The sequence below is a fragment of the Meriones unguiculatus genome, chromosome 15 (genome assembly GCF_030254825.1).
Source record: "Meriones unguiculatus strain TT.TT164.6M chromosome 15, Bangor_MerUng_6.1, whole genome shotgun sequence".
In the NCBI taxonomy this organism is placed as follows: domain Eukaryota; kingdom Metazoa; phylum Chordata; class Mammalia; order Rodentia; family Muridae; genus Meriones; species Meriones unguiculatus.
In genome coordinates, this window is record NC_083362.1 from 56,992,050 (window position 1) to 57,018,535 (window position 26,486).

The 26,486-nt window shown below is 38.1% G+C and overlaps 1 protein-coding gene across 6 annotated transcripts in view; it reads left to right on the forward strand.

The window, feature by feature from the left end:
- Spag16 (sperm associated antigen 16) overlaps positions 1–26,486 on the forward strand; it is a 910,901-nt gene that overhangs the window by 115,268 nt on the left and 769,147 nt on the right. For all 6 annotated transcript variants that reach the window (XM_060368580.1, XM_060368581.1, XM_060368577.1 and 3 more), the window contains one exon: positions 11,480–11,607. In XM_060368580.1, the coding sequence (XP_060224563.1) occupies positions 11,480–11,607 (128 nt within the window). The remainder of the gene's footprint in view (positions 1–11,479; positions 11,608–26,486) is intronic.

Here is a 26,486-nt window from a genome sequence, read left to right on the forward strand (position 1 = left end):
GGCTGTCCTGAACTCACTTTGTAGACCAGGCTGGCCTTGAACTCAGAGATATCTGCCTGCCTCTGCCTACCAGAGTGCTGGGATCACAGGTATGCTCCACCTGGCCTGACTGTTTTGTTTTGTACTCTGATTCCTCAGTCTTACCTCACTCCCAGCCTTATTCATCTGCCTTTCCCCCTACCTGACTATTTCCCAGATTTATCTAGGATGCTAGGCTCTATATTTCAGCCTATTTGTTTTACCAGGGTTATCAGTGTAACCAGTGGGTGGGGATTATCCAATGAAGCCTGGTGGCTACACAACTGAAGGCAACAACCTCATTATCCCTGAAGCTCTCAGAGGAAATAGGTCAGCAGTGACCCCTCCTTTATTCATGCCTGGCCTCATCTCCTTCTTGTTCACCTCCTTCAGTCATCTCAGTTGCCGAGCATTTATGTACACAATGGCTGTGAATTTTCCAAACAATGGCATTGTGCATTCCGTCTTCTTGCTCTTCAATTCTTTATGCCCTTCTTCTGCAATGTGCCCTCAGCATTAGAGGAGATTACGTAAATATCTTTTTTTAGAGCTAAGTACTTACACTCAGAAATTTGTGCAGCCGTAAATCTGCATTCACCACAGTTCATTATAAAGCGTTCACTCTCTGATTAAGATCAAGTGAAAATCGTCTCTGGGTATAAGCATTTGTATTTAGAAGGCAACTTAGCACTATGTCAACTCACCTAATCAACTGAGTTAGGTTCTTCCCTGGGACCCATGGCTCCCTCTGACATAGGCTTTCCAGTTGGCTTACAGTACTTGATGTGGTTTTATTCCCCTCAAATCCAACCAGAGAACTGTTGTTTAGCCTCACAGTAGTCATACAACTGTTGCACAAGTAGACACACCCTTCCTGACAGGTCCCTATTGTAGTTTATGGGGTGCGTAACTTGGTAGGACCATCGATACCTTTTCTCCTTAGCCACCTGCAATAGTGCATTTCAGCACTAGGAAAACTAGTGGGCTGGGAGGAAGTCTCTAGGTCAGTTCTAGCCAAAAGCATTTCCTAAAATAATAATCTCATGAAAATGCTATAAATATTAAGTGTACATCTAGCAAAATTTACTGCATTTGTAAATCAAGGAGATCTTGGATCCTTATTCTGTTAGTTTATGGAATGAACAGGCAGTTAAGTCTAGAAATACAGTTTAAAATATAATGAAACAGTACAGTTTTCAAGTATAGTTTATGGATGTTCGCTTTTTTCTGTTCCTTTTTTTTTTTTTTTTTTTTTTTTTTTTGCCTGAGCCTATATGAAGCAGCATAAGGAATTTCTTGGTGCTAGCTTTAGAATATATTAAAACCACCTTATTTCGTGCTACATCTAGTAAAAAGTTTAAATACCGATTATTTTAGTAGCACTAAATACAAAATGCTTGCATTTGGGAAAACAGCATTTTGAAAATGCGTTGTTTTTTCCTAAAATCTAAAGCCTTAAATAAAAATAAAGGTCAAGAAAGCAAACAAATATATATGTAATGTTTTTCTTGACTCACTGTAATTTTCAAACTTCGCTTGTGGATGTCAATTATCTCAAACAAGACTTGCTGATAATGTCAGCTGTCAGTCATTCTTAGGTAGTGATGTCTGAGGTTTACCAGCAGGTAATGGACCAGCTGAGTGATGAAGGAAATAATGAGGACACAGAAACCTCAGCGAAATTTTTCACCTCTGGTAAATATCTTTCTAGCGGGAATTAATAAAAGAAAAGAACTGTCTCATTAAAATTTATTTCAATTTAGTTCATTTTTAATAAATTATACCTTTAAGCATTAATCTTTTAATGTTGAATTTTTAAAAATTCATATAAATGACCAATATCTACCATTTTCCAACATGACTGATTGTTAAACACAACACTTATAAGAGAGAAGCCTCAAATTTATGTTAAAAATTTGGTTTGAATTGAATTAAATTTTCATATTAATTTTCATGAGATGTATGACAAAGCCAGACTTTGAGTCCACAAAGTGGTCCAGCTAATAAAATGTATTTTATATTATCTATGAACAAAATATAGTTGAAATATTTTGCATTGCTCTTTTACTAGGTATTTGATCTTGATGGTAGAGTTAAGGAAAATTCCTTATATTGTATCTTCAGTTTTCTCCCTGTATATATGAAGTTTAAGTTTATTATTTATCAGTTGTAACCATCTGTAGTAATAAATCTTAATCATTATTTCATCTTCCATATGACTTCTATCTACCTACCCACCCATTTATATATCTACCCATCCATCATTTTATCCTATCAGCATAATAATATGTACCATCAATAAAAACCACATCAACTCCGATCTAACTCTGAGAGTATGATATCTGAATTAATGATAAACATGTGCTCTCTGTTCTGACATTTTTATTACTTATCTCTTCATCTTAATACTCTTTACATTTTTCTCCTCAGGCTTTTAAATATTACACTTTTTTGTGCATGTGTATAGATGCACATGTGTGCTGGTGTGCATACATGTATGTACGTACAAGTAAGAGGTTAGTGTACCACCTTGAGTCCTGCTCTTCAGGCCAGATCAGTGAAGGTTAGTGTTAATTGATAACTTGACATATCTATATTCACCTGGGATTCGGTCCAATGGATATGTATGCAGGACATTATCATAATTATTTTGAGATAGGGAGGCCTCCCTACTGTGGTGGCAGCATTCCGTGGATGGCATTCTGGAATATGGAAGTGGGTAAAGGGAACTCTAGATCAGTGATGTTCTCTGGTTCCTGATTGTAAATGCAATCCTACCTTGAAGATCTCATTGCTTTGACTTTTCTACCATATTGGACTATAACCTTGAGTTTTGAGCCTAATTAAATATTTTCTCCATTAATTTGATTTTGTCAGGGTATTTTATCATAGCAACAAGAAAAAAACAAAACAAAACAAAACAGAGGTTCCATCAACCTGTTTTTATTGACAAGGTCTTATTTTTATTGACTAGGTCTCTCATTGTCCAGGAGACTCATGGGTCTATTCTGGCCACCGAGGCAGCTCAGATCTGCCTGTCTCTGCCTCCTCAGTGCTGGGGTTACAAGCATCTACCACCAAACGTGAATTTTACCTATGGGTTCTAAGGATCAAACACTGGTTACCAATCTTGGACAGTGAGCACTTTATTGATTGAAATTATTTTAATTTATATCATTTTCTTTTGGAAATGTGACTCTGGAATAGAACAAACGTATTCACTTGTGGCCTGACATTTAATATACTGTTTCACATGGGCTAGATATTGAAAGGTTATCTGGATTTGAGCTTAGAGCTCAGAATCGCTTGAGAGTAATTCCCTTGAACATCAGTTCCATGGAAAGAAAAGAATAATGTAACAAAAGAAGAAAGACCTGTGTTAAGTGGTCTGGCCTCACCTGTGGCCTGGCAGAAGCTTAGGGGTACAGGGACTCACACACACACACAAAAGATAGCTTGGTTTGCACACATAGTTAGATACATGCTATCCCTGAAACATCCAGATATATAGAGAAAGAAGTAACGTGAATTCCAGCCTTTGAAAAGAAACAGCACAACTATACTTAATCATCGCTGGACCATGAAGTGCAAGCGTATATTATTCATTGCTTTGGTACAAACAGAGATGGTCAGCAGTTAATTGCTGTGGGACTGAGATTCTAAATAGTGACAGCATTCTAAAGGCTGCTTCCATCAATACCCAAGAGAATAATGAACCTCTAATATGATCAATGTGGAATATTTTATAATAGAATGTGAAAGTATTCAAAATGAATTCATTCACCAGTTGGAATTACCATGGATCACTAACGATAGATATAATAAAAACAGCCACAGAGCCAATGAATGTTTATTCATGACATGCTAAGTGCCAAGCACATGATGCCTGCTTTACTAGGAATATGTCACTTATCACTCAAGACAGCCTCTAAACTAGGGAAGAATTTGGTCATAATGTACAGTTGATAAAGCATCCCATAAAACGTCTTAAGCCGCTGGCCTAACCACATTTCTGCACACGTTGTAGCCTGATGTTCAGGACAGAGTTATGCTTCACATAGGGAGCCTCCCTCTCAGAAATTGTTGTTTATTTTAGTCTGGGATGGGACCAGTGATTGTGGTATTTTTTTAAAGCCTTGAGATGATTTCAAGTCACAGAGTTGAGAACCACTAGCTTATTGAGGCATACCCCTGAGAGTTCAGCTTGCTTTGCAGTTGTACCTTGTCGGTAAAAAAAAAAAAAAAAAAAAAAAAAAGATGGTGATGATGGTTAGTTAGCTTGAAGGGACAGTTTAAAGCTTTAGTTCCTTCCTTTATCCTCTGTGCATTCTTTATTTATTTATATTGCGTTGACCCAAGTGGTTATGCCTGATCGTTGTTGGCCACTGTCTCCTGGAATGCTGGCTGGGTGACAGGACTCTTGTGTTTGTCTCTGTCAGTGCATGCATGTTGACAGAGCATTCTATCACTAGGTCTTGCCTTGTTTATTTTTATTTTTTTGTTCTTGTTATAAATCTTCTTTCAAGTAGCTTCTTAGTTATTGGTATATAATATTTCTCACTTCTGTGCTTAGAAACAGGTAACAGGACTTGGTAACATTTTATTAAATGCTGGATTTTGTTATCTGTGTATAGTTTAATAACAATGCTTATGAAAGTGACACACACGAGTGCTTTCAAGGCATGGAGATTTTTGTGTGTGCATGTGTGTGTACTTACATTGTTAACATTGCCAACACAGTACTATTCGTGTGTGTGTGTGTGTGTGTGTGTGTGTGTATTTACGTTGTTAACTCAGTACTTACTATATAATGGGTAGAAGTATTAATTGGTATCATATTTCTGAAGGGATATCTGTGATGAGCTTTTATGTTTTTGCCAAAAATTTGCTTAACTTGTATTATTTATGCTTCTTTGTGCTTGTGCTTTAAAAAAATAATCAATGCAGTACAGCTTTAGAGAGAGAAAGCTGTTAGCATTGGATATCACAACAGAGACAAAAATAGTTGAATATTATATTAATTATGGGCATTTATAATTTTTACCAAATTGACTGATGTGTCACATGAAAATGTGACTGTGATAGTGTCACATGAAACTTCAGGACAGATAAGAAATTATTTTCCCTCTCATACAGTAAGAATAGAGGACTTCAGTACTCCACTCTCATTGACAGACAGGTCATGCAGACAAAAACTAAACAGAGAAATGCTGGCGTTAAGTAAAGTCCTAAGTCAAATGACTGTAGCTGGTACCTACCAAACATTTCACCCACACACAAAAGGATATACTCTCTTCTCAGAAGCTCATAGAACTTTTTCCAAAATGGAGCATGTACTAAAACACAAACCAACTCAACAGCTATAAGAAAATTGTAATAATACTTTGTATCTTGTCTGACCACAATGTATTAAAGGTAGATAACAACAACAACAACCGAAATATCAAAAAGTATGAAAACTCACGGAAACATAACAACTCACGACTGAATGTAAATGGGGCAAGACAGTAATGAAAAAGGAAATTAACATGTTTTAGAATGGAAGGAAAATGAAAACACAACATATCATACCTATGGGACACAGTGGCAGTAGTTATATGAGGCAAGTTCATAGCTTTAAGTGCCTTCATTAAAAAACTGGAGGGATCTCATGTATCTTAGCAATATGCTCAAAGGCTTTATAGAACAGTAAGAAGAAAAAGTGCCCTCAAAGAATGGATGGCAGAAAAATAATCAAATTCAGGGTAGAGATCAATGAAATAGAAAACAATACAAGAATCAATGAAATGAAAAGATGGTTCATTGAAAAATCCACAAGCTGTGTAAACATTTATCAAATTAACTAAAGACAGAGAGAAAAGATCCAAATTAGTGAAATTAGAGATGAAAAGGGAGACATTAAGGTAGACACTGAAGAAATGCAGAGAATCATAAGGACACACAAAAAATGTGTATTCCCAAAATGAATGGATGAGGTTTTTAGTATTCTAGTAATGTAAAATATGAAGTCTGGACTGGACCTAACCAGGCTAGGCTCCTAGTTGTGGGACTAGGACACTAACCAAGCCACAAAATGTACAACCCTCAACCTGTCCTGTCTGCAAGATGCACTGGGGCAATGGTGGCTTGGAACTTGTGTGAGTGACCAACTAATGGCTTCTCTAACTTGAAGACCAAGGCAAGAAAGGGAGCCCATGCCCAGCACTGCCTGGATGACTCAAAGACCTACGGTAGAACCAAACACATTTGACAAAAAAAGTCAATGAAATTATTCCTAATGATATTTTGCTATACCCATTAGTCAGTGCCTCACCCAGTCATCATCAGAGGCTTCTGACAATGGGAACAGATAACAGAGACCTATTGCCTATCATTAGACTGAGCTTGGGAAACCCAGAAGAAGAGGAGAAGGATTATAGGAGCCCGAGTTGTTGAGGGCACCAGAAGAATATGGCCCACAGAATATAAGCAGGGCTCATAGGGGCTTCCAGAGACTGAGGCAACCACAAAGTCTGCATAGGTCTGCAGTGGGCTCTCTGCATCCATGCTGTGATTGTTTAGCTCAAGGTGTTTGTTGGACTCCTAACAGTGGGAGTGTCTCTGACTCTTTTGCCTGCTTGTGGAATTTTTTCTCCTCGTTTACTTGCCTCATCCAGTCTTGATATGAGGGTCTTATTGCATGTTGTTATGCTGTGTTGGGTTGATATCACAGGGAGGCCAGCTTTTTATTTTTATTTTTTATTTTTTTCTGAAAGGAAATGAGGAACATTGGATTTGGGGGGAGGGGGAGGGGAGGGAGTGATGGGGGAAGGAGGGGGAAAAGGGGAGATTATGGTTGTATGAGAGATGTATAAAGAGAATGAAAAAAAAAAACAACAAAGTTAAATAAAGATCAAACAAGCAATTTAAAGAGGTGCATAACACCTAATGAAATAGAAACAGTAGTTACAAGTGTCTCTGTCTCCCTCTAGAAAAGGCCCAGGACTAGATGGATTTAACACAGAATTTTACCAAACTTTCAAATTCTTCTGAAAACATAAAGAAACATTTTTAACTCTTTTATAGATAACCAAAACCACACACAAAAGATTCCTCAGAAGTGAAAATTGTAGACTGGCATTCCTTATGATCTTAGATGCAAAAAATTCACATAAGATACTTGTAAACAGAATTCAGTTTTTGGAAGGACCCTGCTGCTTGCGGTTGCAGTCCTTCCAGTCTGGGTAGCCAATCTAAGCTCAGCTTTATGGTGCAGGACTCCTTCTCGCCAGCAGGGCCTCTTGCTTTCTGCCTGACTTCATCTGGAGAGTGCCTCTAGACATAGATTCCCCTAACCACATTTGAAATATTGCCTTTGACACAGCTCCCTGCTAGTTCTCCCCTCCCGTGCCTATAGGATAACCAGGTACTGTGCACCCGTTCATATGATAGGAGCGTGCTGTTTAATTCTAATCAAGCATTCTTGAAGTGCCTGTTCCAACCAATTATATACACCTATCCCTGGAGCTCCCACCCACTCCCCAAGGGGTGTATAGTGTGTGTTCTCAGGAAATAAAGTTGAACTAGCTCCCTGAAGTGGGTTCTGGGGTGTTTGATCTGCATAGAGTGCTCACTGGCCTTTCCAGCCTTGTGCCTTGTCTCGTGACTTTGTGGGCTGAGGGGAGACAGCCCCCCAGGCAGGAGGAGAACTACATGAACTACATCCAATAACACCATGATCATGTTTGTTCATCACAGTGATCAAGTATTGTTCAACATACATAAATTGGTAAACTTAATCCAACAAATAAAGCACACTGTCTGACAAAAACTGCATGAGCATCTCATTAGATGCCGAAAAGGCCTTTGACAAAACTCAGCATTCCTTTCTGATGGGCTGGAGAGATTTGTCAGAGGTTAAGGGCTCTGTCTGCTCTTCCAGACCTCCTAAGTTCAATTCCCAGCGACCACATGGTGGCTCACAACCATCTATACCCTCTACTGCCCTCTTCTGGCATGTGGGAGTGTTCAAGCACATAGAGCATTCAAAAATAAAGACATAAAGTCTTTTAAAAAAGTTTGTGCACACAAAGGACATACCTCAACATAATAAAGGCAGTTCACAACATGACTATATAGCCGTCATCAACCTATACATAGAGAAACACAAAGCATTTCCGTTAAAATAAGGAAGAATACAAAGGACATCCTCTATACCTATTCAATAGAGCAAGGGGTCTTAACTAGAGCAATAAGTCAACTGAAGGAGATCAATACGGATATAAATAGGAAAGGAAGAAGTCAAAGCATTTTTATGTGCAGATGATATGATTTCACATATAAAAGGAGACGCCAAAAGATGGGAAGATCTCATATGTTTATGTATATGTAAGATAAATAATTGGAAAGTGGCCAAAACTTTCCTAAAACTGATCTATAAATTGAATGTAATCCCCCTCAAAATTCCAACACAATGCTTTACAGAATCTTAAAATACAGTTTTAAACTTTATATATAAACACAAAAAGCCCAGGAAGCTAAAACAATCCTGAATAATAAAGCTGTTAGAGAAAACGCCGCCCCAGATTTCATGTCATATTACAGAGCAATAGTGATGAACACAGAATTGTAATGGCAATAAAAGACAAATGTTGGTTAATAGACTTTGTTTCTGGAATTAAAATTGTATTAGGTCCCTGAATCAAATTGAAAACCCAGACATAAGTCCGTATACCTATGGAGACCTGAATTTTGACAAAAAAGCCTAAAATACACATTGGAAAAAAGACAACATATTCAATAAATTGTTGTGGTCAGACTTGGTGGCTCCATGGAGAAGAATGAAAATAGATCCACATATATCACCTTACATGAAAGTTAGCTCCAAATAGAATAGTTAAAAACCTAAGACCACATACTCTGAATCTGGTTGAGAAAGTAGCCAATAGATTTTAACTCATTGGCACAGGAAAGAACTTTTGAACAGGACAATGATAGTACAGATACTTAGACACACTAATAAATGAGACATCATGAAGCTAAAATGGTTCTGTATGGCAAAGGACACCATCACTCAGGTAAAGTAGCAGCCTACTAAATGGGAAATATATTTACCAGTTAAACATCTGAGAGACAATTAGCATCTAAAAATATAAAGAACAAAAGAACTGAACATCAAGGAAACAGTCCAATTTTAATATGTGGATAAGAAACTAAGCAGAGATTTCTTAACAGAGGAAACTCAAATGGCTGAGAAACAGACACGTGTTCAGTATCCTTAGCCATCAGGGAAATGAAATGATTACTTTGAGATTTCATCTCACACCTGCCAGAATGACCAAGATCAATAAAACAAATGACAGCTGCTGCGGTCGAGGATGGGGAGAAAGGGAAACACTTATTCATTGCTGGTCAGAATGCAAACTTATAAAGCCACTATGAAAATCAGTGTGACAGTTCTTCAGAAAGCTGGGAATCAATGTGGCGCAAGAACTAGCTACATCACTACTGGGCATATATTCAAAGAAGTCTACACAGAGAACTCTCTCATCCATCCTCATTGCTGCTCTATTCATAAGAACTGGAAATCGGAAACAGCCCAGGTGTCCATCAACTGATGAATGAATAGTGAAAATGTGGTTATTTATATAGTGGAATATTGTTAGGCTGTTAAGAAAAATGAAATTCACAAGTAAACAGAGCTAGAACAAAATCATCCTGAAAGAGGTAACCCATACCTTCAAAGATGAATGTTGTATGTTTTTTTCTTATATGTATATTTTAGCTTTTAAGCTTTCTGTATCTAGTCTATAATTTGACTAAGCTTGGAGGTTAGGACTTAGGTACTCAGGAAAGGAAAGGCTCTCCCAAAGAAGGGAGGAAAGTATGTAGTGATGTATGGAGAGATAAAGGCAAAACTAGAGTAGAAGGATTAGATAATAAAGAGAAATGGAGGCGAGGGGTAAAGGAGGAGTTATGGAAAGGACAGCTAATAGTAAAGGCCTTGTGAAAGACCATATGGAAACTTACTGTTGTAAATGCTTTCTAACACATATTCAAATGTTAAAGTCATGTAAATGGGGTCACCAAATGGTAGTATGTGTTCTTGTTTTGAGGGGAATGGAGAACACAAAGTTGGGTGAGTGAGGAGATGGTGAGAATCTTATAGGAATTGGGGAGTGGACAACATGACCAGAATATATTGCAGCTGGGCATGGTGGCATACAACTTTAATCCCAGCACTCATAGGGTCAGAGACAGGTGGATCACTGTGAGTTCCAGGCCAGTCTTGTCTACAAAGTGAGTTTAGGACAGTCAAGGTCACACACACACACCCATGAAAAAACAACCAGCCAAACAAAATACATTGCATGATGTTTTTCACTAAAAAAGAAAACAACAGAATCATTTTCAAAAAGAAAGGAAATCATGGTCCTGACTTTGTAGACACCACGAGGAAGAAATTAAATAATTAACCCAAAATGTTATGTGAGGCTAGTGTTTATTTGTTTCTGATAATTATTATATAGTATGTGAATTGTTCTATAGTAATACAGAATGTGTTCTACAGTAATATAGAATTATTTTGTAATTCAGAAAACAATCCCACCTTAAAAGTTGGTTAATAATTTTCAGCTCTGAGAATATAAGGACCTCATTCGCATGTAACATCTATGCGGGCATAGATTGTTATTGGTTTTGTCCATTGACAGATTTCCTATGTCAAGAATATCATTTGGAAGAGTGTGGCTTTAAGAAATATGATTTAAATAAATGACTGGGTGCCAAAAATAAATATGCATCTCCATTTCTAATGACAATTTTAGGAAATAAATACTATTGAATCATTTCCTTTGGTGTGTTTATAGATTTAAAAAGTTTCTGTATAAGTCATTAAGGATTTTGTATGCCTATCTTTAACATGTCTTCACCAAGGATAGATTGCTCTCTTGTAGAATATGCTTGGTGGGAAGAGGGTTACCTAACAAATAAAAGCAAATAACTTTAAATTAGTCCTGCTTCCTTGGGTGTAAGTAATAAAACCATAATTAACCAGTTAGCAAGAGTCATTTTTGTAGGCAAATCATTTACAGAGGACAAATGTGGTACATGAATCCTAAGGCTTTGATTGCTGAAATAAAATTGATGTTAGGGTTGAGTGATTATAAAAAATGACTATTGACCAATCACATAAGACTTTAAATTGTACTTCACCATCATCCATAGAGGGAAGGCTTTCCAGTAATTTCTAATATGCATGCGACTTTGTAAAGTCAGCTATGAAAACAAATGGGTGCCTTATTTTATAATTTGTCTTTCTTGCATAGTTTCTCAAAATTGCAGTGGCATATGAGAACTCAATGGTAAGAGTTATGTATAATGATATTTTTTGTTAGAATTTGATGTTAAATAAGACAGTACTAATGTGTATGAGTTTAGATATTTAACGGACATTTTGTCTTCATGTCTCCCCTCTTCCCAGGATTCAGAATTTCCCACAAATATGCAACCAGATACTGACCTGAATGTGTGTGATGAAAACATTGGTCCATCAAAATTCGACTACAAGCTAAACAATATTTTTAGACTTCATGATCTTCCCGTGACCTGGTAGGACTCTTAAAGTTTTGTTAATGCTTTTGAGATCTCATTGTACTGCCTAAACTGTAGTGCTCTTTTAATCATTCATAGCTTATGTGATTTGCTCTCACTCCTTGCAAATAGCTATTTGCAGAAAAAAAGGATCTACTTATAGCTGCTGCAACATTGTTTAAATTAATTGTTTTAGGCACTTGGTGGCAGTGCAGACTAAGTGTATTATTGTAAGTATTATTGCTGAGGTTCCAATTTAAAACAACACACATTGTTTTAAGAGAGTTTTCTTAAACTCTCTTTAAACCTGAGATCAGAGAAAACTATGAATTTCATTTGTTTTATTGATTCTAGTAGTGTACATTTCTAGTAATATAATTTTTAATTCGTTCTTTCTAAAGTCATAATTCTATAAACTGTAGGAACATTGATTTAAAGTAAACATATTATATTGCATTCTTTAAAATACAATTGCTTTATGAATATGAACATTTATATTTATAGAAATTTTATTTCTTTTATATCTTTTGACATTGATAGGGTTAAGATTTTTTTGAGAAAAATATTTCTGTCAGTGATTTGTAAATATAAAGCTAAAGTTTGTGGAAACCTTAAATTTCAGTAAATAGTTTTTGTTGATAATCATAGATGTCAATTATAGTTTAAGCAAATAGCATTGCATTCTTGAGTTTTTACATATACTGTAAAGTACATACAATTTTATTTCAAGAATCTATCATTTGGGTAAAAATTACAAGAAAAAAAACCATATAATTGTTCATAAACTTCTTCAGAAAGACTGATGTCTTTTTGTAACAACATATCTTTTAGCTTTAGTTTTTCCTTTTTCCATTTGAAATATCTCCTTGGATCTTGATGATATTTGGTATGCAATATATATTCATATGAATATAAATACATTTATTATATCTTAGGAACAAGAATGTTATATATGATGTTTCACTTAAGGGGATAGTAAATATGATTTTAGTGACATGACCAAAACACATAGGTCAATAAATTTCTGTTATTATTTGTAGAGATTCATAAAACTCATACCTTAAGCTTCTCTTTAAACTGGAGAGTGCGACCATTGTTTAGTCATCTAATCCTGGGCATGCAGCCTAGGCTGAAGAGTGGTTTCTTTCTCCAGTGAGACTACCTTAGAGAAGACTGAATTTTCATTTGCAAGAGATTATCAATTGGAGATGGCTTCTGGGATAGGGATGGGGGTTTGCCTCTCCTCTTTCAGCTCTAGGACCTCATTTAGTGCAGAGCCACGCAGGTCCGGTACCTGCTCACGGTCTCATACGTGCTTCAGCTTGGCTGGTTCAGAAAACTTTTATTTCCTTGGTGTCCTCTTAGACTCTTTCTGCCTCTTCTTCCATAGGGTTCTCTGAGGCCTGAAGGGAAGAGTTTGATACATACATCCAGTTTAGAGCTGAGTGTTCCAAGATCTCTTACTTTCTGCACATTGTCGAGTTGTGGGTCTTTGTATTTGTCCCCATCTGGTTCAAGAGGGCAGACAGTGATCTATGAATAAAGGGGAATGGCGTTTGGAGCCACGTTATTGTTATTCCTTTAGCAGAACAGTAATATTTGGTTTTCCCCTGTGTTCATGTTATATCTAGTCTCAGGTTCTTGGCGATCCAAGTAGTGTCAGGTACGGTTCCATCTCCTGGAGTGAGCCTTAATTCAAATCAGGTATTGGCTGGTTACCCCTACAACCATTGCACCACCAAATTTTTCAGGCAGCTCATAACTGTAGATTGAGGGCTTTATAGCTGGATTGGTATTTACTTTTTTCCTTTGGTAGCCTGTAGAGTACCTTCCAGTACTGTGAAAACTAGTCCATAGGTGTGGAGGCTTGACTTTTCCATGTTTGGTGAGTTGTGTAAGCATTATCTTCAGCAATAATCTGAGACTGATACTCCAAACAAGGACCATGCATGGAGATAACTTAGAACCCCTGCACAGAAGTAGCCCATGGCAGCTCAGTGTCCCCAATAATAGGAACAGTTCTGACATGAACTCAGTGGCTAGCTCTTTGATCACCTCCCCCTGAGAGGGAGAGCAGCCTTACCAGTCTACAGAGGAAGACAAAGAAGCCAGTCCTGATAGACTAGGGTTAGATGGAAGGGGAGGAAGACCTTCTCTATCATTAGACTGAGGGAGGGGCATAGGAGAAGAGGGAGGGCGGTGGTATTGGAAGGGAATGAGAAGGGGGCTACAGTTGGGATACAAAGAGAACAAACTGTAATTAATAAACATTTTTTAAAAAGGAAAAAGAAAAAGAAAGAAAACCATCAGTTTGTGGAGAGCAACCAGTAGCCTTGGCAATAGCCAGACTATTACCATCGACAATTTTAATTTGTGGCTTATTTAATCTAAATGAGAATTTCAGTCTCTCAGAGGATGATTTTCCCATCTTTTCATGTTAATTTAGTTCGCATGGATAGCAATTCTGCTTCACATACTCATATTTTGTCTCCTAAATTAATAGTTAATTACATTACAGTAGCAAACCTTGGCTTACAGAGACATCGGGTAGTAAACTGTTTGACTCTTCATGGTCACCTGTATTGGCTGTGGTGTTGCTGTTGGGCACGAGAGCCAAGCTCCAGCAATTGGATGTAGTCAGCACAGCTGGCCCGTTTACAGAGAGAAGGAACTGATCATTTAAGAAAATGAGTGGAAGTCAAGGGAAAAGCCTTTATTCAAGGAAGGAAAAAAAAAAAGGGAATTGCTGTCTTTTGTCAGAAACAAGAATCCAGATTTCAGCTTCCTTTTATTCTAGCCTCTGCAAAGACAGCTGCCCTATAACCACTAGTGCAGCCCAGGGAGGAATTTCACCATCTCTGCTAGTAATTTTATTAGGAGAGGAGGGTCTATCTTTATGGCTTAGGCAGTGGAAAGGTGAACCAGTAGAAAGAATGGAGTTTAGTCTAAGGGCAGCCTAGCTTAAGTTGCTGCCTTGGGACTACTCCTTCAGGAGCTCTCTTCTTTATTGGCAGTCTGTTCGTCTCTGTTCCTGGTCCCGCCATTTCTTCCTTGCTATGTGTTTGTGTGGCTCCCACATATTTTGTTTTATCAGTTTGTCCTGTGTATCCTGATTTGAACTATCAGTCATTAAGTGGCCATGGTACAAAATTACCAAGTAAGATTTAGTGTTTCTCTTCGTTTCCTTGGGACGGGGAACTGGAGACATGGGCCAGTGCTCAAGAGTGCTGCCTGTGCAATTCTGAGAACCAGAGTCCAGACCCCGGGGCACACTGAACCAGCTGGCACCCTGGAAACACATCTAACTCCAGGTTTGAGGATCCTACATCATCCTTCAGCCCCCACTAGTGTGTTTGCTCACAGAGGTGAACACATGCACAACAAACAAACAAGCAAACAAATAAAAAGTGAAAAAGTTTAAAAGGTGTGATACCAGAGTACAGATTCTCGGTGTCCAGGTAAACGCTGGCTGTGAGCAGGTTCCTGTAAACCCAGGGCTGTGGTGTGCAGAGACAAGGAGAGTGTTGTGACTTGCCACCAGCCTAGTTCCAGTTTCAGCGAGAGACCTTTCCTCAGGGAAAAAAGTGGAGTGTGATCCACATAAATGAGGACACCTACACCCGTCTAAACGTGTGTGTGGGCGCATGTGTGCGCACTCACAGCCGCACACCCACACCATAAAATAAAATATTAAAGTGGTTCTCAAGGACTCGGGATGTAGCTGTATTTTAGAGCAGTTGGCAAGCATGCGCGAAGCACCAGGTTCAATACTTGGGTAAAATGTTTATCGATTTGATTCTATGCTTCTTTAGGAAAGAACATTTTTCTCAGTGACCAAGAAATAATTTTCCTGTTTGTTAATTGATATCCGTGGGGAATGCTCTGAAGCTGTAGTTTATAAGTTTCTTAACTCTAAAATATAAAAATGGTAGCAGCAAGGCCATTGATCCTGGAAAGAAAAGAAATTCTAATAATACTACTAATAATGTTTTACTGAGAACTAATGAGAAGATTTTTCTCTAATCATATTTCAGTAAGAAGTTATCTTCTCTCTGTTTTTAGCAGACATAGACAGACAGACACACACATGATACTCAGACATCATAAAAATTACAAGACTTGAATCAGATACAGTTTAAGATGAATGCGATATATAAACCATACATTATTTTAGAAAAATATTGAAGAAAAAGTATTTTTAGAGGTATACAAACAATTTACCAGTAATATAAAACCATATAACCTATGATTTAGGCCCAAATCCTGTTTTTCCTCTTGAGAATCATGACCTAGGATAATTGCATTACAGTTGAATATTAAAATAGTTAATTAGATTGTGTGTAAGTGCAGAAAATGCTAATTATCTATGCTTTTTCTAGGAAAAAAGATATATCGAAATATTTTACTAGTTTTTTTAAAACAAGGTCACAATAAAAGCATATATTAAAATCCAGATAATTTTAAAAATTTTAATGTCTTGCTAATTTGCATTTTAATGTAGTGCAATTTCATAGGTCAAAGAACAAGAAGGGTTTTAACTTAGATTAATTAAGAGGATTTTAAAACTCTAATTTAGGTATATGTATTTCTACAACTCTTCCAGGATGTCTGAATGGTGCCTGTTTACCTAAACAATGCCCTTAAGCAAAGGATATCAGTTAAACACTCCCCCTTTGTCTAGAGAACTAGGTCCTACCCACGTTTTGTTCCAGTGCCCTTCTTTCTCGTGAGAAACATGTCAGAAATGCAGGTGAATCACAATCTCATTTGTTCTTGCCCACACTGGCGTTGTCACGACAAGAAAGAACAATCTCTAGTTAAACAACTTAAGAGAGGAAGGTTGACTTTTTGGCTTACATTTGAGAGTACAATCCATCATGGTGGGCAAGGAGTTTGAGGCAGCTGGTCACATGATATCAGAGGTCCGGAAGAGAGGGAGGAGAATGCTTGTGTTCAGCTGGCTTTCTTCTAACCCTTGGGATAGTATCTCACATTTACTAAATTCTTCCAACTCAATGTACTGAATCTAAAAATCCCTCAAAGACATACCTAGACTTTGGTTTCCATGGCACCTCAAAATCCCAACAAGGTGACAACCAAGACCCCCTCCCTCTTCTGAATCTCCTTTTATCAGAGGCACTAGTAACTTTTTGTAACCTACGTGGTGACTTATTTTTTCTCATAGCTTTTCATTTTCTTCACCATTTCTACTGCTTAGACAGCTGGCCACCCCTGTATTTCCCCTGAAACTCCAGCTGTTGTTAATGTGTGCTGGATTTCCCCTTGACTCCCATGCTCCCCCCTCTTAGCTTGTCCAGTGAACTGCTCCTCTTGGTCAGATGCCTGGTTGAAGGGCTGCTCTTTAAGTCCAGATTCATCTTTTTAAAAGTACACTTCTCACATGGTATCTGCTATTCTCTGGCTCTCAATAGTTTCCAAGTGGTAATATCTGACATTTCCCCTGAGCTTGAGTATTGACTAGGTTTCTCCAACTCTTATGTCCAAAGAAGAAGTTTATGTCCCCTCCAGAAGCCTGGACTTCTCCTAACCAACACCTTCACAAAAGAACCACTGTGTATAAGTATATACCGGCTAAAATCCCAGCAATAATTTTGATTCTTCGTTTTCCCACTCTACATTTTCTACTATTAAACCTCCCATTCAAGGATGAAGTTGTAGCTCAGTGGTGGAGCACGTTGGATCCCCCTGTGGGAGAATAGTTCTCTGACTTAAAATTTTCACCTTCTCTCTCCACCAGTATTAGTAATCACCCATACTGCTGCAAAAAGCTACTAATTTATCCCACCACACTCCATAATAGTTTATTAATTCACAAGAGCTAAATAGGTGTTAAGATGTAAATTTTGTCCTAAAAGCTCCTACTTTAAGCATGCTGCATCTGCCAGGCTCTACAGGATGAAAATGGGCTCCTTCCTTTGCCACATGCTCCCCTACCCTCCCCAGGACCACACACGCCAGTCATCTTTGTTCTGTGGACACTATTTATTGCTCCGTCATATGAAGCTTTCACTCTACTGACAGTTCACATTTCAGGTTTTTCTCACCTGCCTCACTCATACCTTTAGCTCAAATGCCACCCACTTCCCAAGGCAGTGCTCCCAAAGTATCACTAGGGTTTTACTGCTCATTCTCCAGTGCTTTCATTGTGGTTATTTATTAAATACATTTTCAAAGATTATTTTATTTACTTAACTGTATTCTGTGCATATGTATCTTTATGAATGTATATATACATACGTGAGTGGGGTTGGTGTGCACATGAAGGCCAGAAGAGCACTGGGTCCTTTGGAGCTGAAGTTACTGGCATTTTGGACACCTGGCTTATTTTGTAGATGCTGGGATCTGAACTCTGCTTTGCACGACTGTGCAACAAACACTGGTAACTGCTGTGCTATCTCTCCAGCCCCATTATATTTTCTTCCATGGCTCACTGTGTGCCTGGGGAGCCAGTCATTTTAAAGTATTTCAGGAAAGACCTAGACTGCTAGATTTGTCTGGTTCATGTGAAGCAAACCAGTGCTGATGATGTTGATACCACTTTCCTCTTTTATGATCCCATTGGAATATTCTGTCTCATATCTGCTGAGCACAAAGTCTGGATGTGCCTAAACCCAAGGGGCTGCCTGTCTCCTGGTAGCTGGGATCCAAGGGCATTGCAAAGGCTTCTACTCATGACAGGAGCCAAGATTCCTGAGTCAGCTGTTTGTAGAGTCCCCAGGCTTCATCTAGTCTTATCCTCTAGATTTTCTATGATTTTTAAAAAATTAAATAAGTTAGTCTATTTTAAATGATTTTCAATGCAACAAATTGTGTATGATATTTTTAGTCACACCCTCATCCAGCAAAACTCTTCAACTAATCTGAAAATTTAACTACCTGAGAGAATTCTGTTGCAGGCAGCTGGCATTTACTTGAGATCACAATAAGCCAAATATAAAATCCACTGCTGGTAAAACATGTTTGGTGGCCAAAAAGTGCTACAGGAGAACATAAAATAGGGCAGAATTCAGTACAGGATAGCTTCCGGATCAAAGATGGACCAGGGCTTTTCTGAAAAGACAGCATGTAGAAGAGACTGCAGTATGCTAGGAAGTGAGATGTGCAGAGAACTAAAAAGAAAACGGAAGTCAGAACATCCTTGAGGCAGAGATGTGTCTACAGATTGCAGGAACAACAAGGAATGCCGTGTAAACAGGATAAGGGAGCTGCAAGATTCAATGAAGACATGATAGGAACATGAGAATCAAAGGAGAGTCCCACAGACCTTAAAAATTATTAGTAAACATGCATTTTATTTTCTTTTTTGGTATCTATTATAATTATTATTTTATTAATTTTTACAATGTATTCACTTTGTATCCCCATTGTAGACCCCTCTCCCATCTCCTTCCCAGTCCCATCCTTCCTGTCTCTCCCCCCCATCCCACTCCCCTAGTACACTGAAAGGGGGAGTTCTCCTCCCTTGTCATCTGCCTATTGCTTATCAAGTCTCATCAGGACTGCCTGGATCCTCTTCCTCTGTGGCCTGGTAAGGCCACACCACCACAGGGAAGTGATCAAAAAGCAGGCATCCTAGTTCATGTCAGAGACTGCCCCTGCTCTCCTTATTAGAGGACTCCCTTGGAGACTGAGCTGCCTACGGGCTACATCTGAACAGGGAGTCTAGATCCTCTCCATGAATAGTCCTTGGTTGATGTATCAGTCTCTACAGGCCACCCTGGCCCAGATTTTTTTGGCTTTGTTGGTCTCCTAGGACAGGAGCTCCACAAGGAGGCCAACATTTTTTCTCATATGTTGGCAATCTATTTGACAATTCTGAGTAAAAGACACACAAGTTGACATGTCAAAATAGGATCTTTCAAATTGTGGTGTGTGGAAATTAGATTTCTAATGTGGTCAAGGGTAGAAAATGATACTAGATAGGAATGATTCCAACAATTCTCGAGGGCTATAAAGATTTCTATGATTCAATGTGATGGTGTTATAGAAAGTAGTAAATGACCAGAATTGTTATTTTATCAAAATGATAGACTGGATGTGAATAAAAGAGATGTAGACTTCAAGGATAACAGGATTTTGACTTCAGCCAATGAAGACTAGAGTAAACCTTCAGTCACGTGAGGAATACTAAGGACGAAGAAGGTTTAAAAACATGGGAATGCTAAGTTGATGATTGTCGTGGGACTTAGACAGGGCTAGAATACTTCAAGCTGTGCTGTGGACAGAGCACAACTCTGTGTGTGACAGTTGGGTGTCTGTCAGTAGTATTCCAGGAATTACCCTGATACCTTCACGAGAACTATGGCATCTGGAAGTCCCTGTAAACACTGGCCTTTGTAGAAACATGATTTTTAAAACCAATGGGAAATATAAGGCTTACCTGCTTTTAGTGTTTTGCTTATAGGTTGCATGTTTTTAAGAGATTGTAAGTTACATTTACAATGTATCTTTGAAAAGTCCCTTATATAACTGTAGAGTGTAGTTTCTATCTCAAAATTATACAATAAGCTTATCCTATAAGTACTGTGTTTATCTCTCTTCAAAATCAGCAGTACATTAGGGTGAAGCATGCATTTGAAATTTGAATTATAGAAAGAAAGCACCTGTCATTACTGAAGTTGACTTAAAGAAAAATTTTCCTAGAAGGACAATTATTATAGAGATTTTTCCTACTGTTTTTAAGATCTGGGCTCCAAGTACTAAGGTATTTGTTAGGTTTTCATTATCTAAAGATACAGTAGTAACTATACTGTTAATTTCTAAGAATGAAAATACACAGTAAATGCAAGCATTCATTTTAATGAGCTATTTACTTTTTGAATAAATTCCATGAATAAATACATCATCTAATTAGCAGATTAGATTTTCAGTTTTTTATGTCTTTAATGTCCTTGCCTGCATCATTCGTTAACTTTAAACTAAGTTTGTTTAGTCACTTTGGGTTTGTCAAGTGGCTGCCATCTTTCAGAAAGTGTTCTCTCTCTCTCTCTCTTTTGGTCAACTTACAGCTAAAAATTATGGAAGGGCTTTTACATTGGTCACAGATGATGCGTAAAGCATTTTCAATTCCAGCATTTCATAGACTCAGCCAGAGACCGACAGTTGCCCTTCTGGGGCTATAACCATTTTTCATTCCCTTTTAATTATCTAGATCCATAGTAATAACCACAGTGACCTACAAGAAGGCATTGTTGGACATATTATAATTATATATAGCAATTATGTGTAGTGCCAACAATGCATAAAAATCCTACTTATTAACTAAGGTTAGTAAAAATGAAACTCTGCCTGTCTCCCTTAGGACATAGTCTCAGTTTTTGAAAAGCCAAGGCATTTAATTTTTTGCATAAAACTTTTTCTGGAGTATATTATTATGATAAGGTAGGTCTATTTCTGTGGGATGATAATGCATTAATAATATTCCAGTAAATATAGACACTTCTCACCCCATCTCCTCCCTTCATTATATGCAAGTATTTCCTATTACCTACTGTGTAATAGAAAAAGAAATGGAGTTCAAAGCAAAGGTGAATCTTTATAATGTAGGATCCAGGAAGGTTGTTTAGGACATATACCAGTAAAGCTCTTTTTCTCTTCAACAATTTATTTAATGTTTCAAAACACTCATAATTTTGTTTAAATAATTAGAAAGACAATGTAACTTAAATGATCAATGGCTCTAGCATTTCTGATACTTCTTTATGCCTCATTTAAAATTGGAAGCTTCGTCCATTTTAACATCAACATATTTGGAATGGCACACACACACACACACACACACACACACACACACAGGAATTATATGAATGGGTTGTAAGCACCGGGTCTAAATTTTAGACCAATTCTGAAAATTTCTTATATGGCCATGACTAGAAAAATATTGTCATTTAGTTTCACATCATTTTTGTATTAACAATTATTTTATAATCTAATAGAAAGCAATAAAACTTTTATTAGGCTTATCCACTCCACATACATAACAATATTTATGCTCAGATCTAACTTTAATTTAAAACTACTGACATTATCCTAAGGCAATAACCATCAATCTAATAATCATTAGAGTGCCTCATAAAATAGCCCATTTTACTTGCATATTTGTGAATACCTAAAGGTTTATCAGTTCTTTGCCTGCTATCTCACTTGACTGCTATCTTATTTTCCCCCAACCTCACTTTTTTTTTTCTATTTTAGTGTTGTTGTATTCCGTAAAGTAGCTTGCGATGACAGAACCTGTGAATCTTTTAAACACCATCCTTACCACTTATCTGTCAAATGAATTAGATTACTTAGGCCTATGGTTTAGTCACTTGCTTAGGTCAAAGTCTGAGTCTGTCAACTATAGTTTAGTCCTCATAGCTTGCTACAAGAGTCTCTGGTTCTAATCCTTTCTCTTCCAAATGGGATTATTTCTTTGTATTGCCATCATAATAATCGTTTAGAAATTAAGATGTAATATCTAAGTTTTTGCTTTGAACTTTATATTCGAAGATCTGCAGGTTTGGTTCTTTCAAACTAGTTACAGCCTATCTCTCTCTGTCGCTTTCTCTTTTTCTGGTATAAAGATTTATTTATTTATTTTTCTTTCTTTTGTATTATTGGTTACATTTTATTAACTCTGTATCCCAGCTGTATCCCGCTCCCTCATTCCCTCCCAAACCCTCCCTCCCTCATCTCCTCTCTGCCCTTTTCCAAGTCCACTGATTGGGGAGGACCTCTTCCCCTTTCATTTGACCCTGTTTTATCAGGTATCTTCAGGACTGGCTGCAAAGACCTCCTCTGTGGCCTAGCAGGACTGCTCCTCCCTTGGGTGGGTGGGGAGGTCAAAGAGCCTGCTATTGAGTTCCTGTAAGAAATAGTCCCTGTTCCCCTTACTATGGGAAACCAATTGGTTACTGAGCTACCACGGGCTACATCTGAGCAGAGGTTCTAGGTTATATCCATACATGGTCCTTGGTGGAGTGTCAGTCTCAGAAAAGACCCTGTGCCCAGATATATTTGGTCCTTGACAGGAGCCTACCACAGAGGGCCTCTGAAAGACTCTACCTAGCAGAGCATCAAAGTAGATACTAAGACTCATAACCAAACCTTCGGCAGTAAAGGAGATTTATTATGGGAAAAGGGGAGCGTGGAGAGAGAGTAGGACACCAATGACTGAAACAGAGGGACAGAGAGGGAGTGAGGCAGAGATGGGAGGTATCTCTGTTGTGTGTTGAGCCCGTTTTCCGTAGATGCACTCTTATTCTGATTTAATGAAATTCTTGCACTTGTGCATAATTTTCCTCAGATAGAAATGCACTTCATCTTTGTTTTCATTTGCAGAAACTCAAGCAACCTAAAGACTATTTCCATCTGAAACAAATCTCCTTTTTGTTCTCTTGGTACTAGGTACACAGTAAAGAGGGTACATAAGCTTCTTTAGGGTACACTGACAAATCCTATAGAACCCCTATGGGTCATTGATATGCCTGTTTCCCAATGTTGGGGTAGGGTGGAGATAAGGGAGGGAGGGTGGGAGTGGGAGGGAATGAGGGAGCGGGATACAGCTGGGATACAGAGTTAATAAAATGTAACTGATAAGAAAAAAATAAAATTATTAAAAAAAATAAAAAAATAAGAAAATTTCTTGAGGACAAATGATGAAAGTGTTACATTCACTCATACTGTTTATTACCTTGGCATCAACCAATGAACACTCATTTTTTTTTTTTTTACAACATATTGAGTGTAAATGTTCAGAAGTTTATACAGATGTCTGTAGTCTGACTTTCCTACTTATAGTCAGACCTGTACTTGACATACCCATGCAGAGAAGGAAACTCTGCATACATGCCTCTCACTAGTGTTAAGGTTAACATTAACGCTTCGTGCATTAATATTAATACCTTGCACCCAAGGTGTGGTTCTTTTACATTCTTCGGGGAGGAAAGAAGAGGCTCTATTAACAGACCCTGTCCTGTTTACCTAGCTTTCTAAAAGGGCTCACTCTCGATGTTGGTACCCCTTTCTCATACTACTTTCTTTTGCTAGTTCCCACACAACTGTCTTTACTTATTTTTAAAGACTTATTAATTTAATTTATGCCAATGGGTGTTTTTGCATGCACGTATGTCTATTCACCAAGTTCCTTGGTACCTGCGGAGACCAAAAGAGAGAATTGGTGGATCCTGTGGAAATGGAGCTTCAGATGGTCACTAACTGCCCCATGGCAGCTGGGAATCAATCCTGGGTCTCCTGCAAGAGCAGCAAAGCATTCTCCACCCCTGAGCCACTTCCCAAACCCTGCATCTGCTTCTAACACTTTCCTGGTGCCTCGCTGAGCTCTTGACTCTTCCCGTTTTTTTCTCCTTAGCCGTTCGGCCCCTTGTGAAAAAAGATAGACTTATGCCCAGAGTTTTCTTGCTTTTCTTCTAATATTTTATTGTAACATTATTAAAAGCCAACAAGCAAAATGCACGTTGTAAATAGAGGTCTTCATAGGCGGCCAGATGCTTAGAGCCGAAAAACTTTTTTTTTTTTTTTCTCACACAAAGTACACTGCAGTAACATTGCTAGTTAACATTGCATCATGCTCCCTGTTTGTGCTAGGTAGAGAGGAAACATTTATTAGCAGGGTCTGTCTAGGCACTAAAGGCAGATATCTGATTGCATGCTGAACCTTATCCAGAAGTAATTTTGTTGATTTTAGTCATTGCTGCTAGTTATCTTTCCCTTTGCCTATTTATTTCCCCCAAGAGAAACCTCAAGAGAGGAATTGTTAATTTGTATATTAAGTCAAATGTGGTATCTTAGGCTATTAACCCATGAGAACCAAGAATTGCATAAATACTTTGTATAGGATCTCCTATAAGTAGTGGCTTTTACTCTGCAATAGTACATTGTAATTTCAACTTTTTTCCCACTTCAAAATGTCTTTTATACCAGGAGCCATATCTAATAATTTATTTTTATTAGTTTACCTACAACCAAACCATTTAACTAAAAGCAGAAGCTTTAAAATGGCGTAAAAATGGTTTAGGTTTCTCACTTTCTTTTTATCTGCCTGGTCAGCTCCCACTGCTCCTAGACTTGGGTTATATAGCTTCAGGACCTCAATGAACCTTTAGTTACAATGGGAAACACTTTGGCATATGGTTTAGTTTTCACTCCTGAACAATGGAAAGTGTCTTTCAGAACTGCTTCGACATTCAATGAGAGACATGCTACACACAATCTTACCTTGAATATTCTAAGTGATATATGTGTGTGTGTGTGTGTGTGTGTGTGTACAAATTATGTATGTTTGTTTAGTAATATAAACATGAAAGTAGAATGGTTAACATCACTATGGTTAGGAAATTACTACAGCCAAAAAAAACTTTTATTTTTGATAAGGAGCATTAGAAATTGTTTTTAAATTTATTAATTCATTTATTTATTGCAACTTATTCACTTTGTATCCAGCTGTAGACCCCTCCCTTATCTGATTCTATCTGGTTATCTATTCTTATCAGTTCTCATCAGGACTTCTTCTGTGACCTGGAAAGGCTGTCCTCAGATAGAATCGGAGGAGGACCTCCCCTATTAGTCGACTTGGGGAGGGACATGGGAGAAGAAGAGCAAGGGAGGGCAAGATTGGGAGGAGATGAGGGAGGGGTTCGGCTGGGTGCCCTGAGGTCAAACCTGTTGTTTTCTTCAACGTGGGGTTTTCTCCCAATAGGGAAACCCAGTCTCTGGTGCTTTGGGGCCCACAGTTCTGTCTGGGAAAGGGAGTCCATTGTGCAAGCAGGTCTCTGGGCTGGTGGCTGAGCACCTGCAGGAGCCTGGGGTTATCTGGGTGACCTGAAGTGAGTCGCAATGTCGCAATTGCTTCCTTCACTGGTGTTTGTTTTTTTTTTTTTTTTTTTCTCAACTGAAAAACCCAGTCTCTCGTGTTTGGGGCCCACAGATCAGTCTGGGGTGGTGATCACAGCACACAGGCATGTGTCTCTGGTTTGGTGACTGAGCGCCTGAGGGGACTTGGGAACTTTAGCTGGCTGACCTGAGAATGAACCCAATTGCTTCCCACACCATGGGGTTTCCTCTCACCTGGGGAAACACAATCACTGGGGCCCAGAGTTTGCTCTGTTGGTAGCTGTGCAATCACTGCTGTTCTGTTCTTCTGACGGAATGTTCTCTTGGTGCCGCCATCTTGGATCTCCCCTCCCCTCATCTTTAGAAAATTTTTAGTGCTTTTTCAAGTAACTTAGTCACACAAAGTGTAACACGTCAATGTCAATAGGAATTAGAATGATTTAATACAATAAGTTGAAATTAACAAGTTTTTAAATGTGATATCTAATTCTTAGAGGAATAAAATTATGTACTAATAGGATCACTATTCTGACAATAGGCATTGTCAGAATGTTAAAATAAATAGCCAGTATAGTAAAGAATGACTTAAAATTATTAGCTGATAAAAATGACAAATGAAATGTAAAAACTGTAGTGGCAGTTTACCCATAAATAAAAGAATATTGGAATGTTTATTGGAAAAGAGCAGAAATTTGATACATTAAACTGCACCTCTGTTTTAAAATCCATTCTCATGTTTAGAACTGTAGTCAAGAGACGTTGGATGGGGCATCTGGCCATTGTCCTCACATTATAGTGTAGCCTCCCATATAGCATATGCTTGCCTAAGGAACAGTTTATTTCAAAACTGCCAAACATGGCTCCCGGATTCTCCTGTCTGATGTGACCCTGCCTGCATCACTCTGGGTAAAGACCTTCAGATAATACCCACTGTCCTCGATGGCTAAAGTATTCATGGAGATGCATGAGTTTTTTTGTGGTACCTGGTTCTTGCTTCTTTAACTCTGTCTCTACATTCTACATTCCTGACTTCTCAGCAGCCA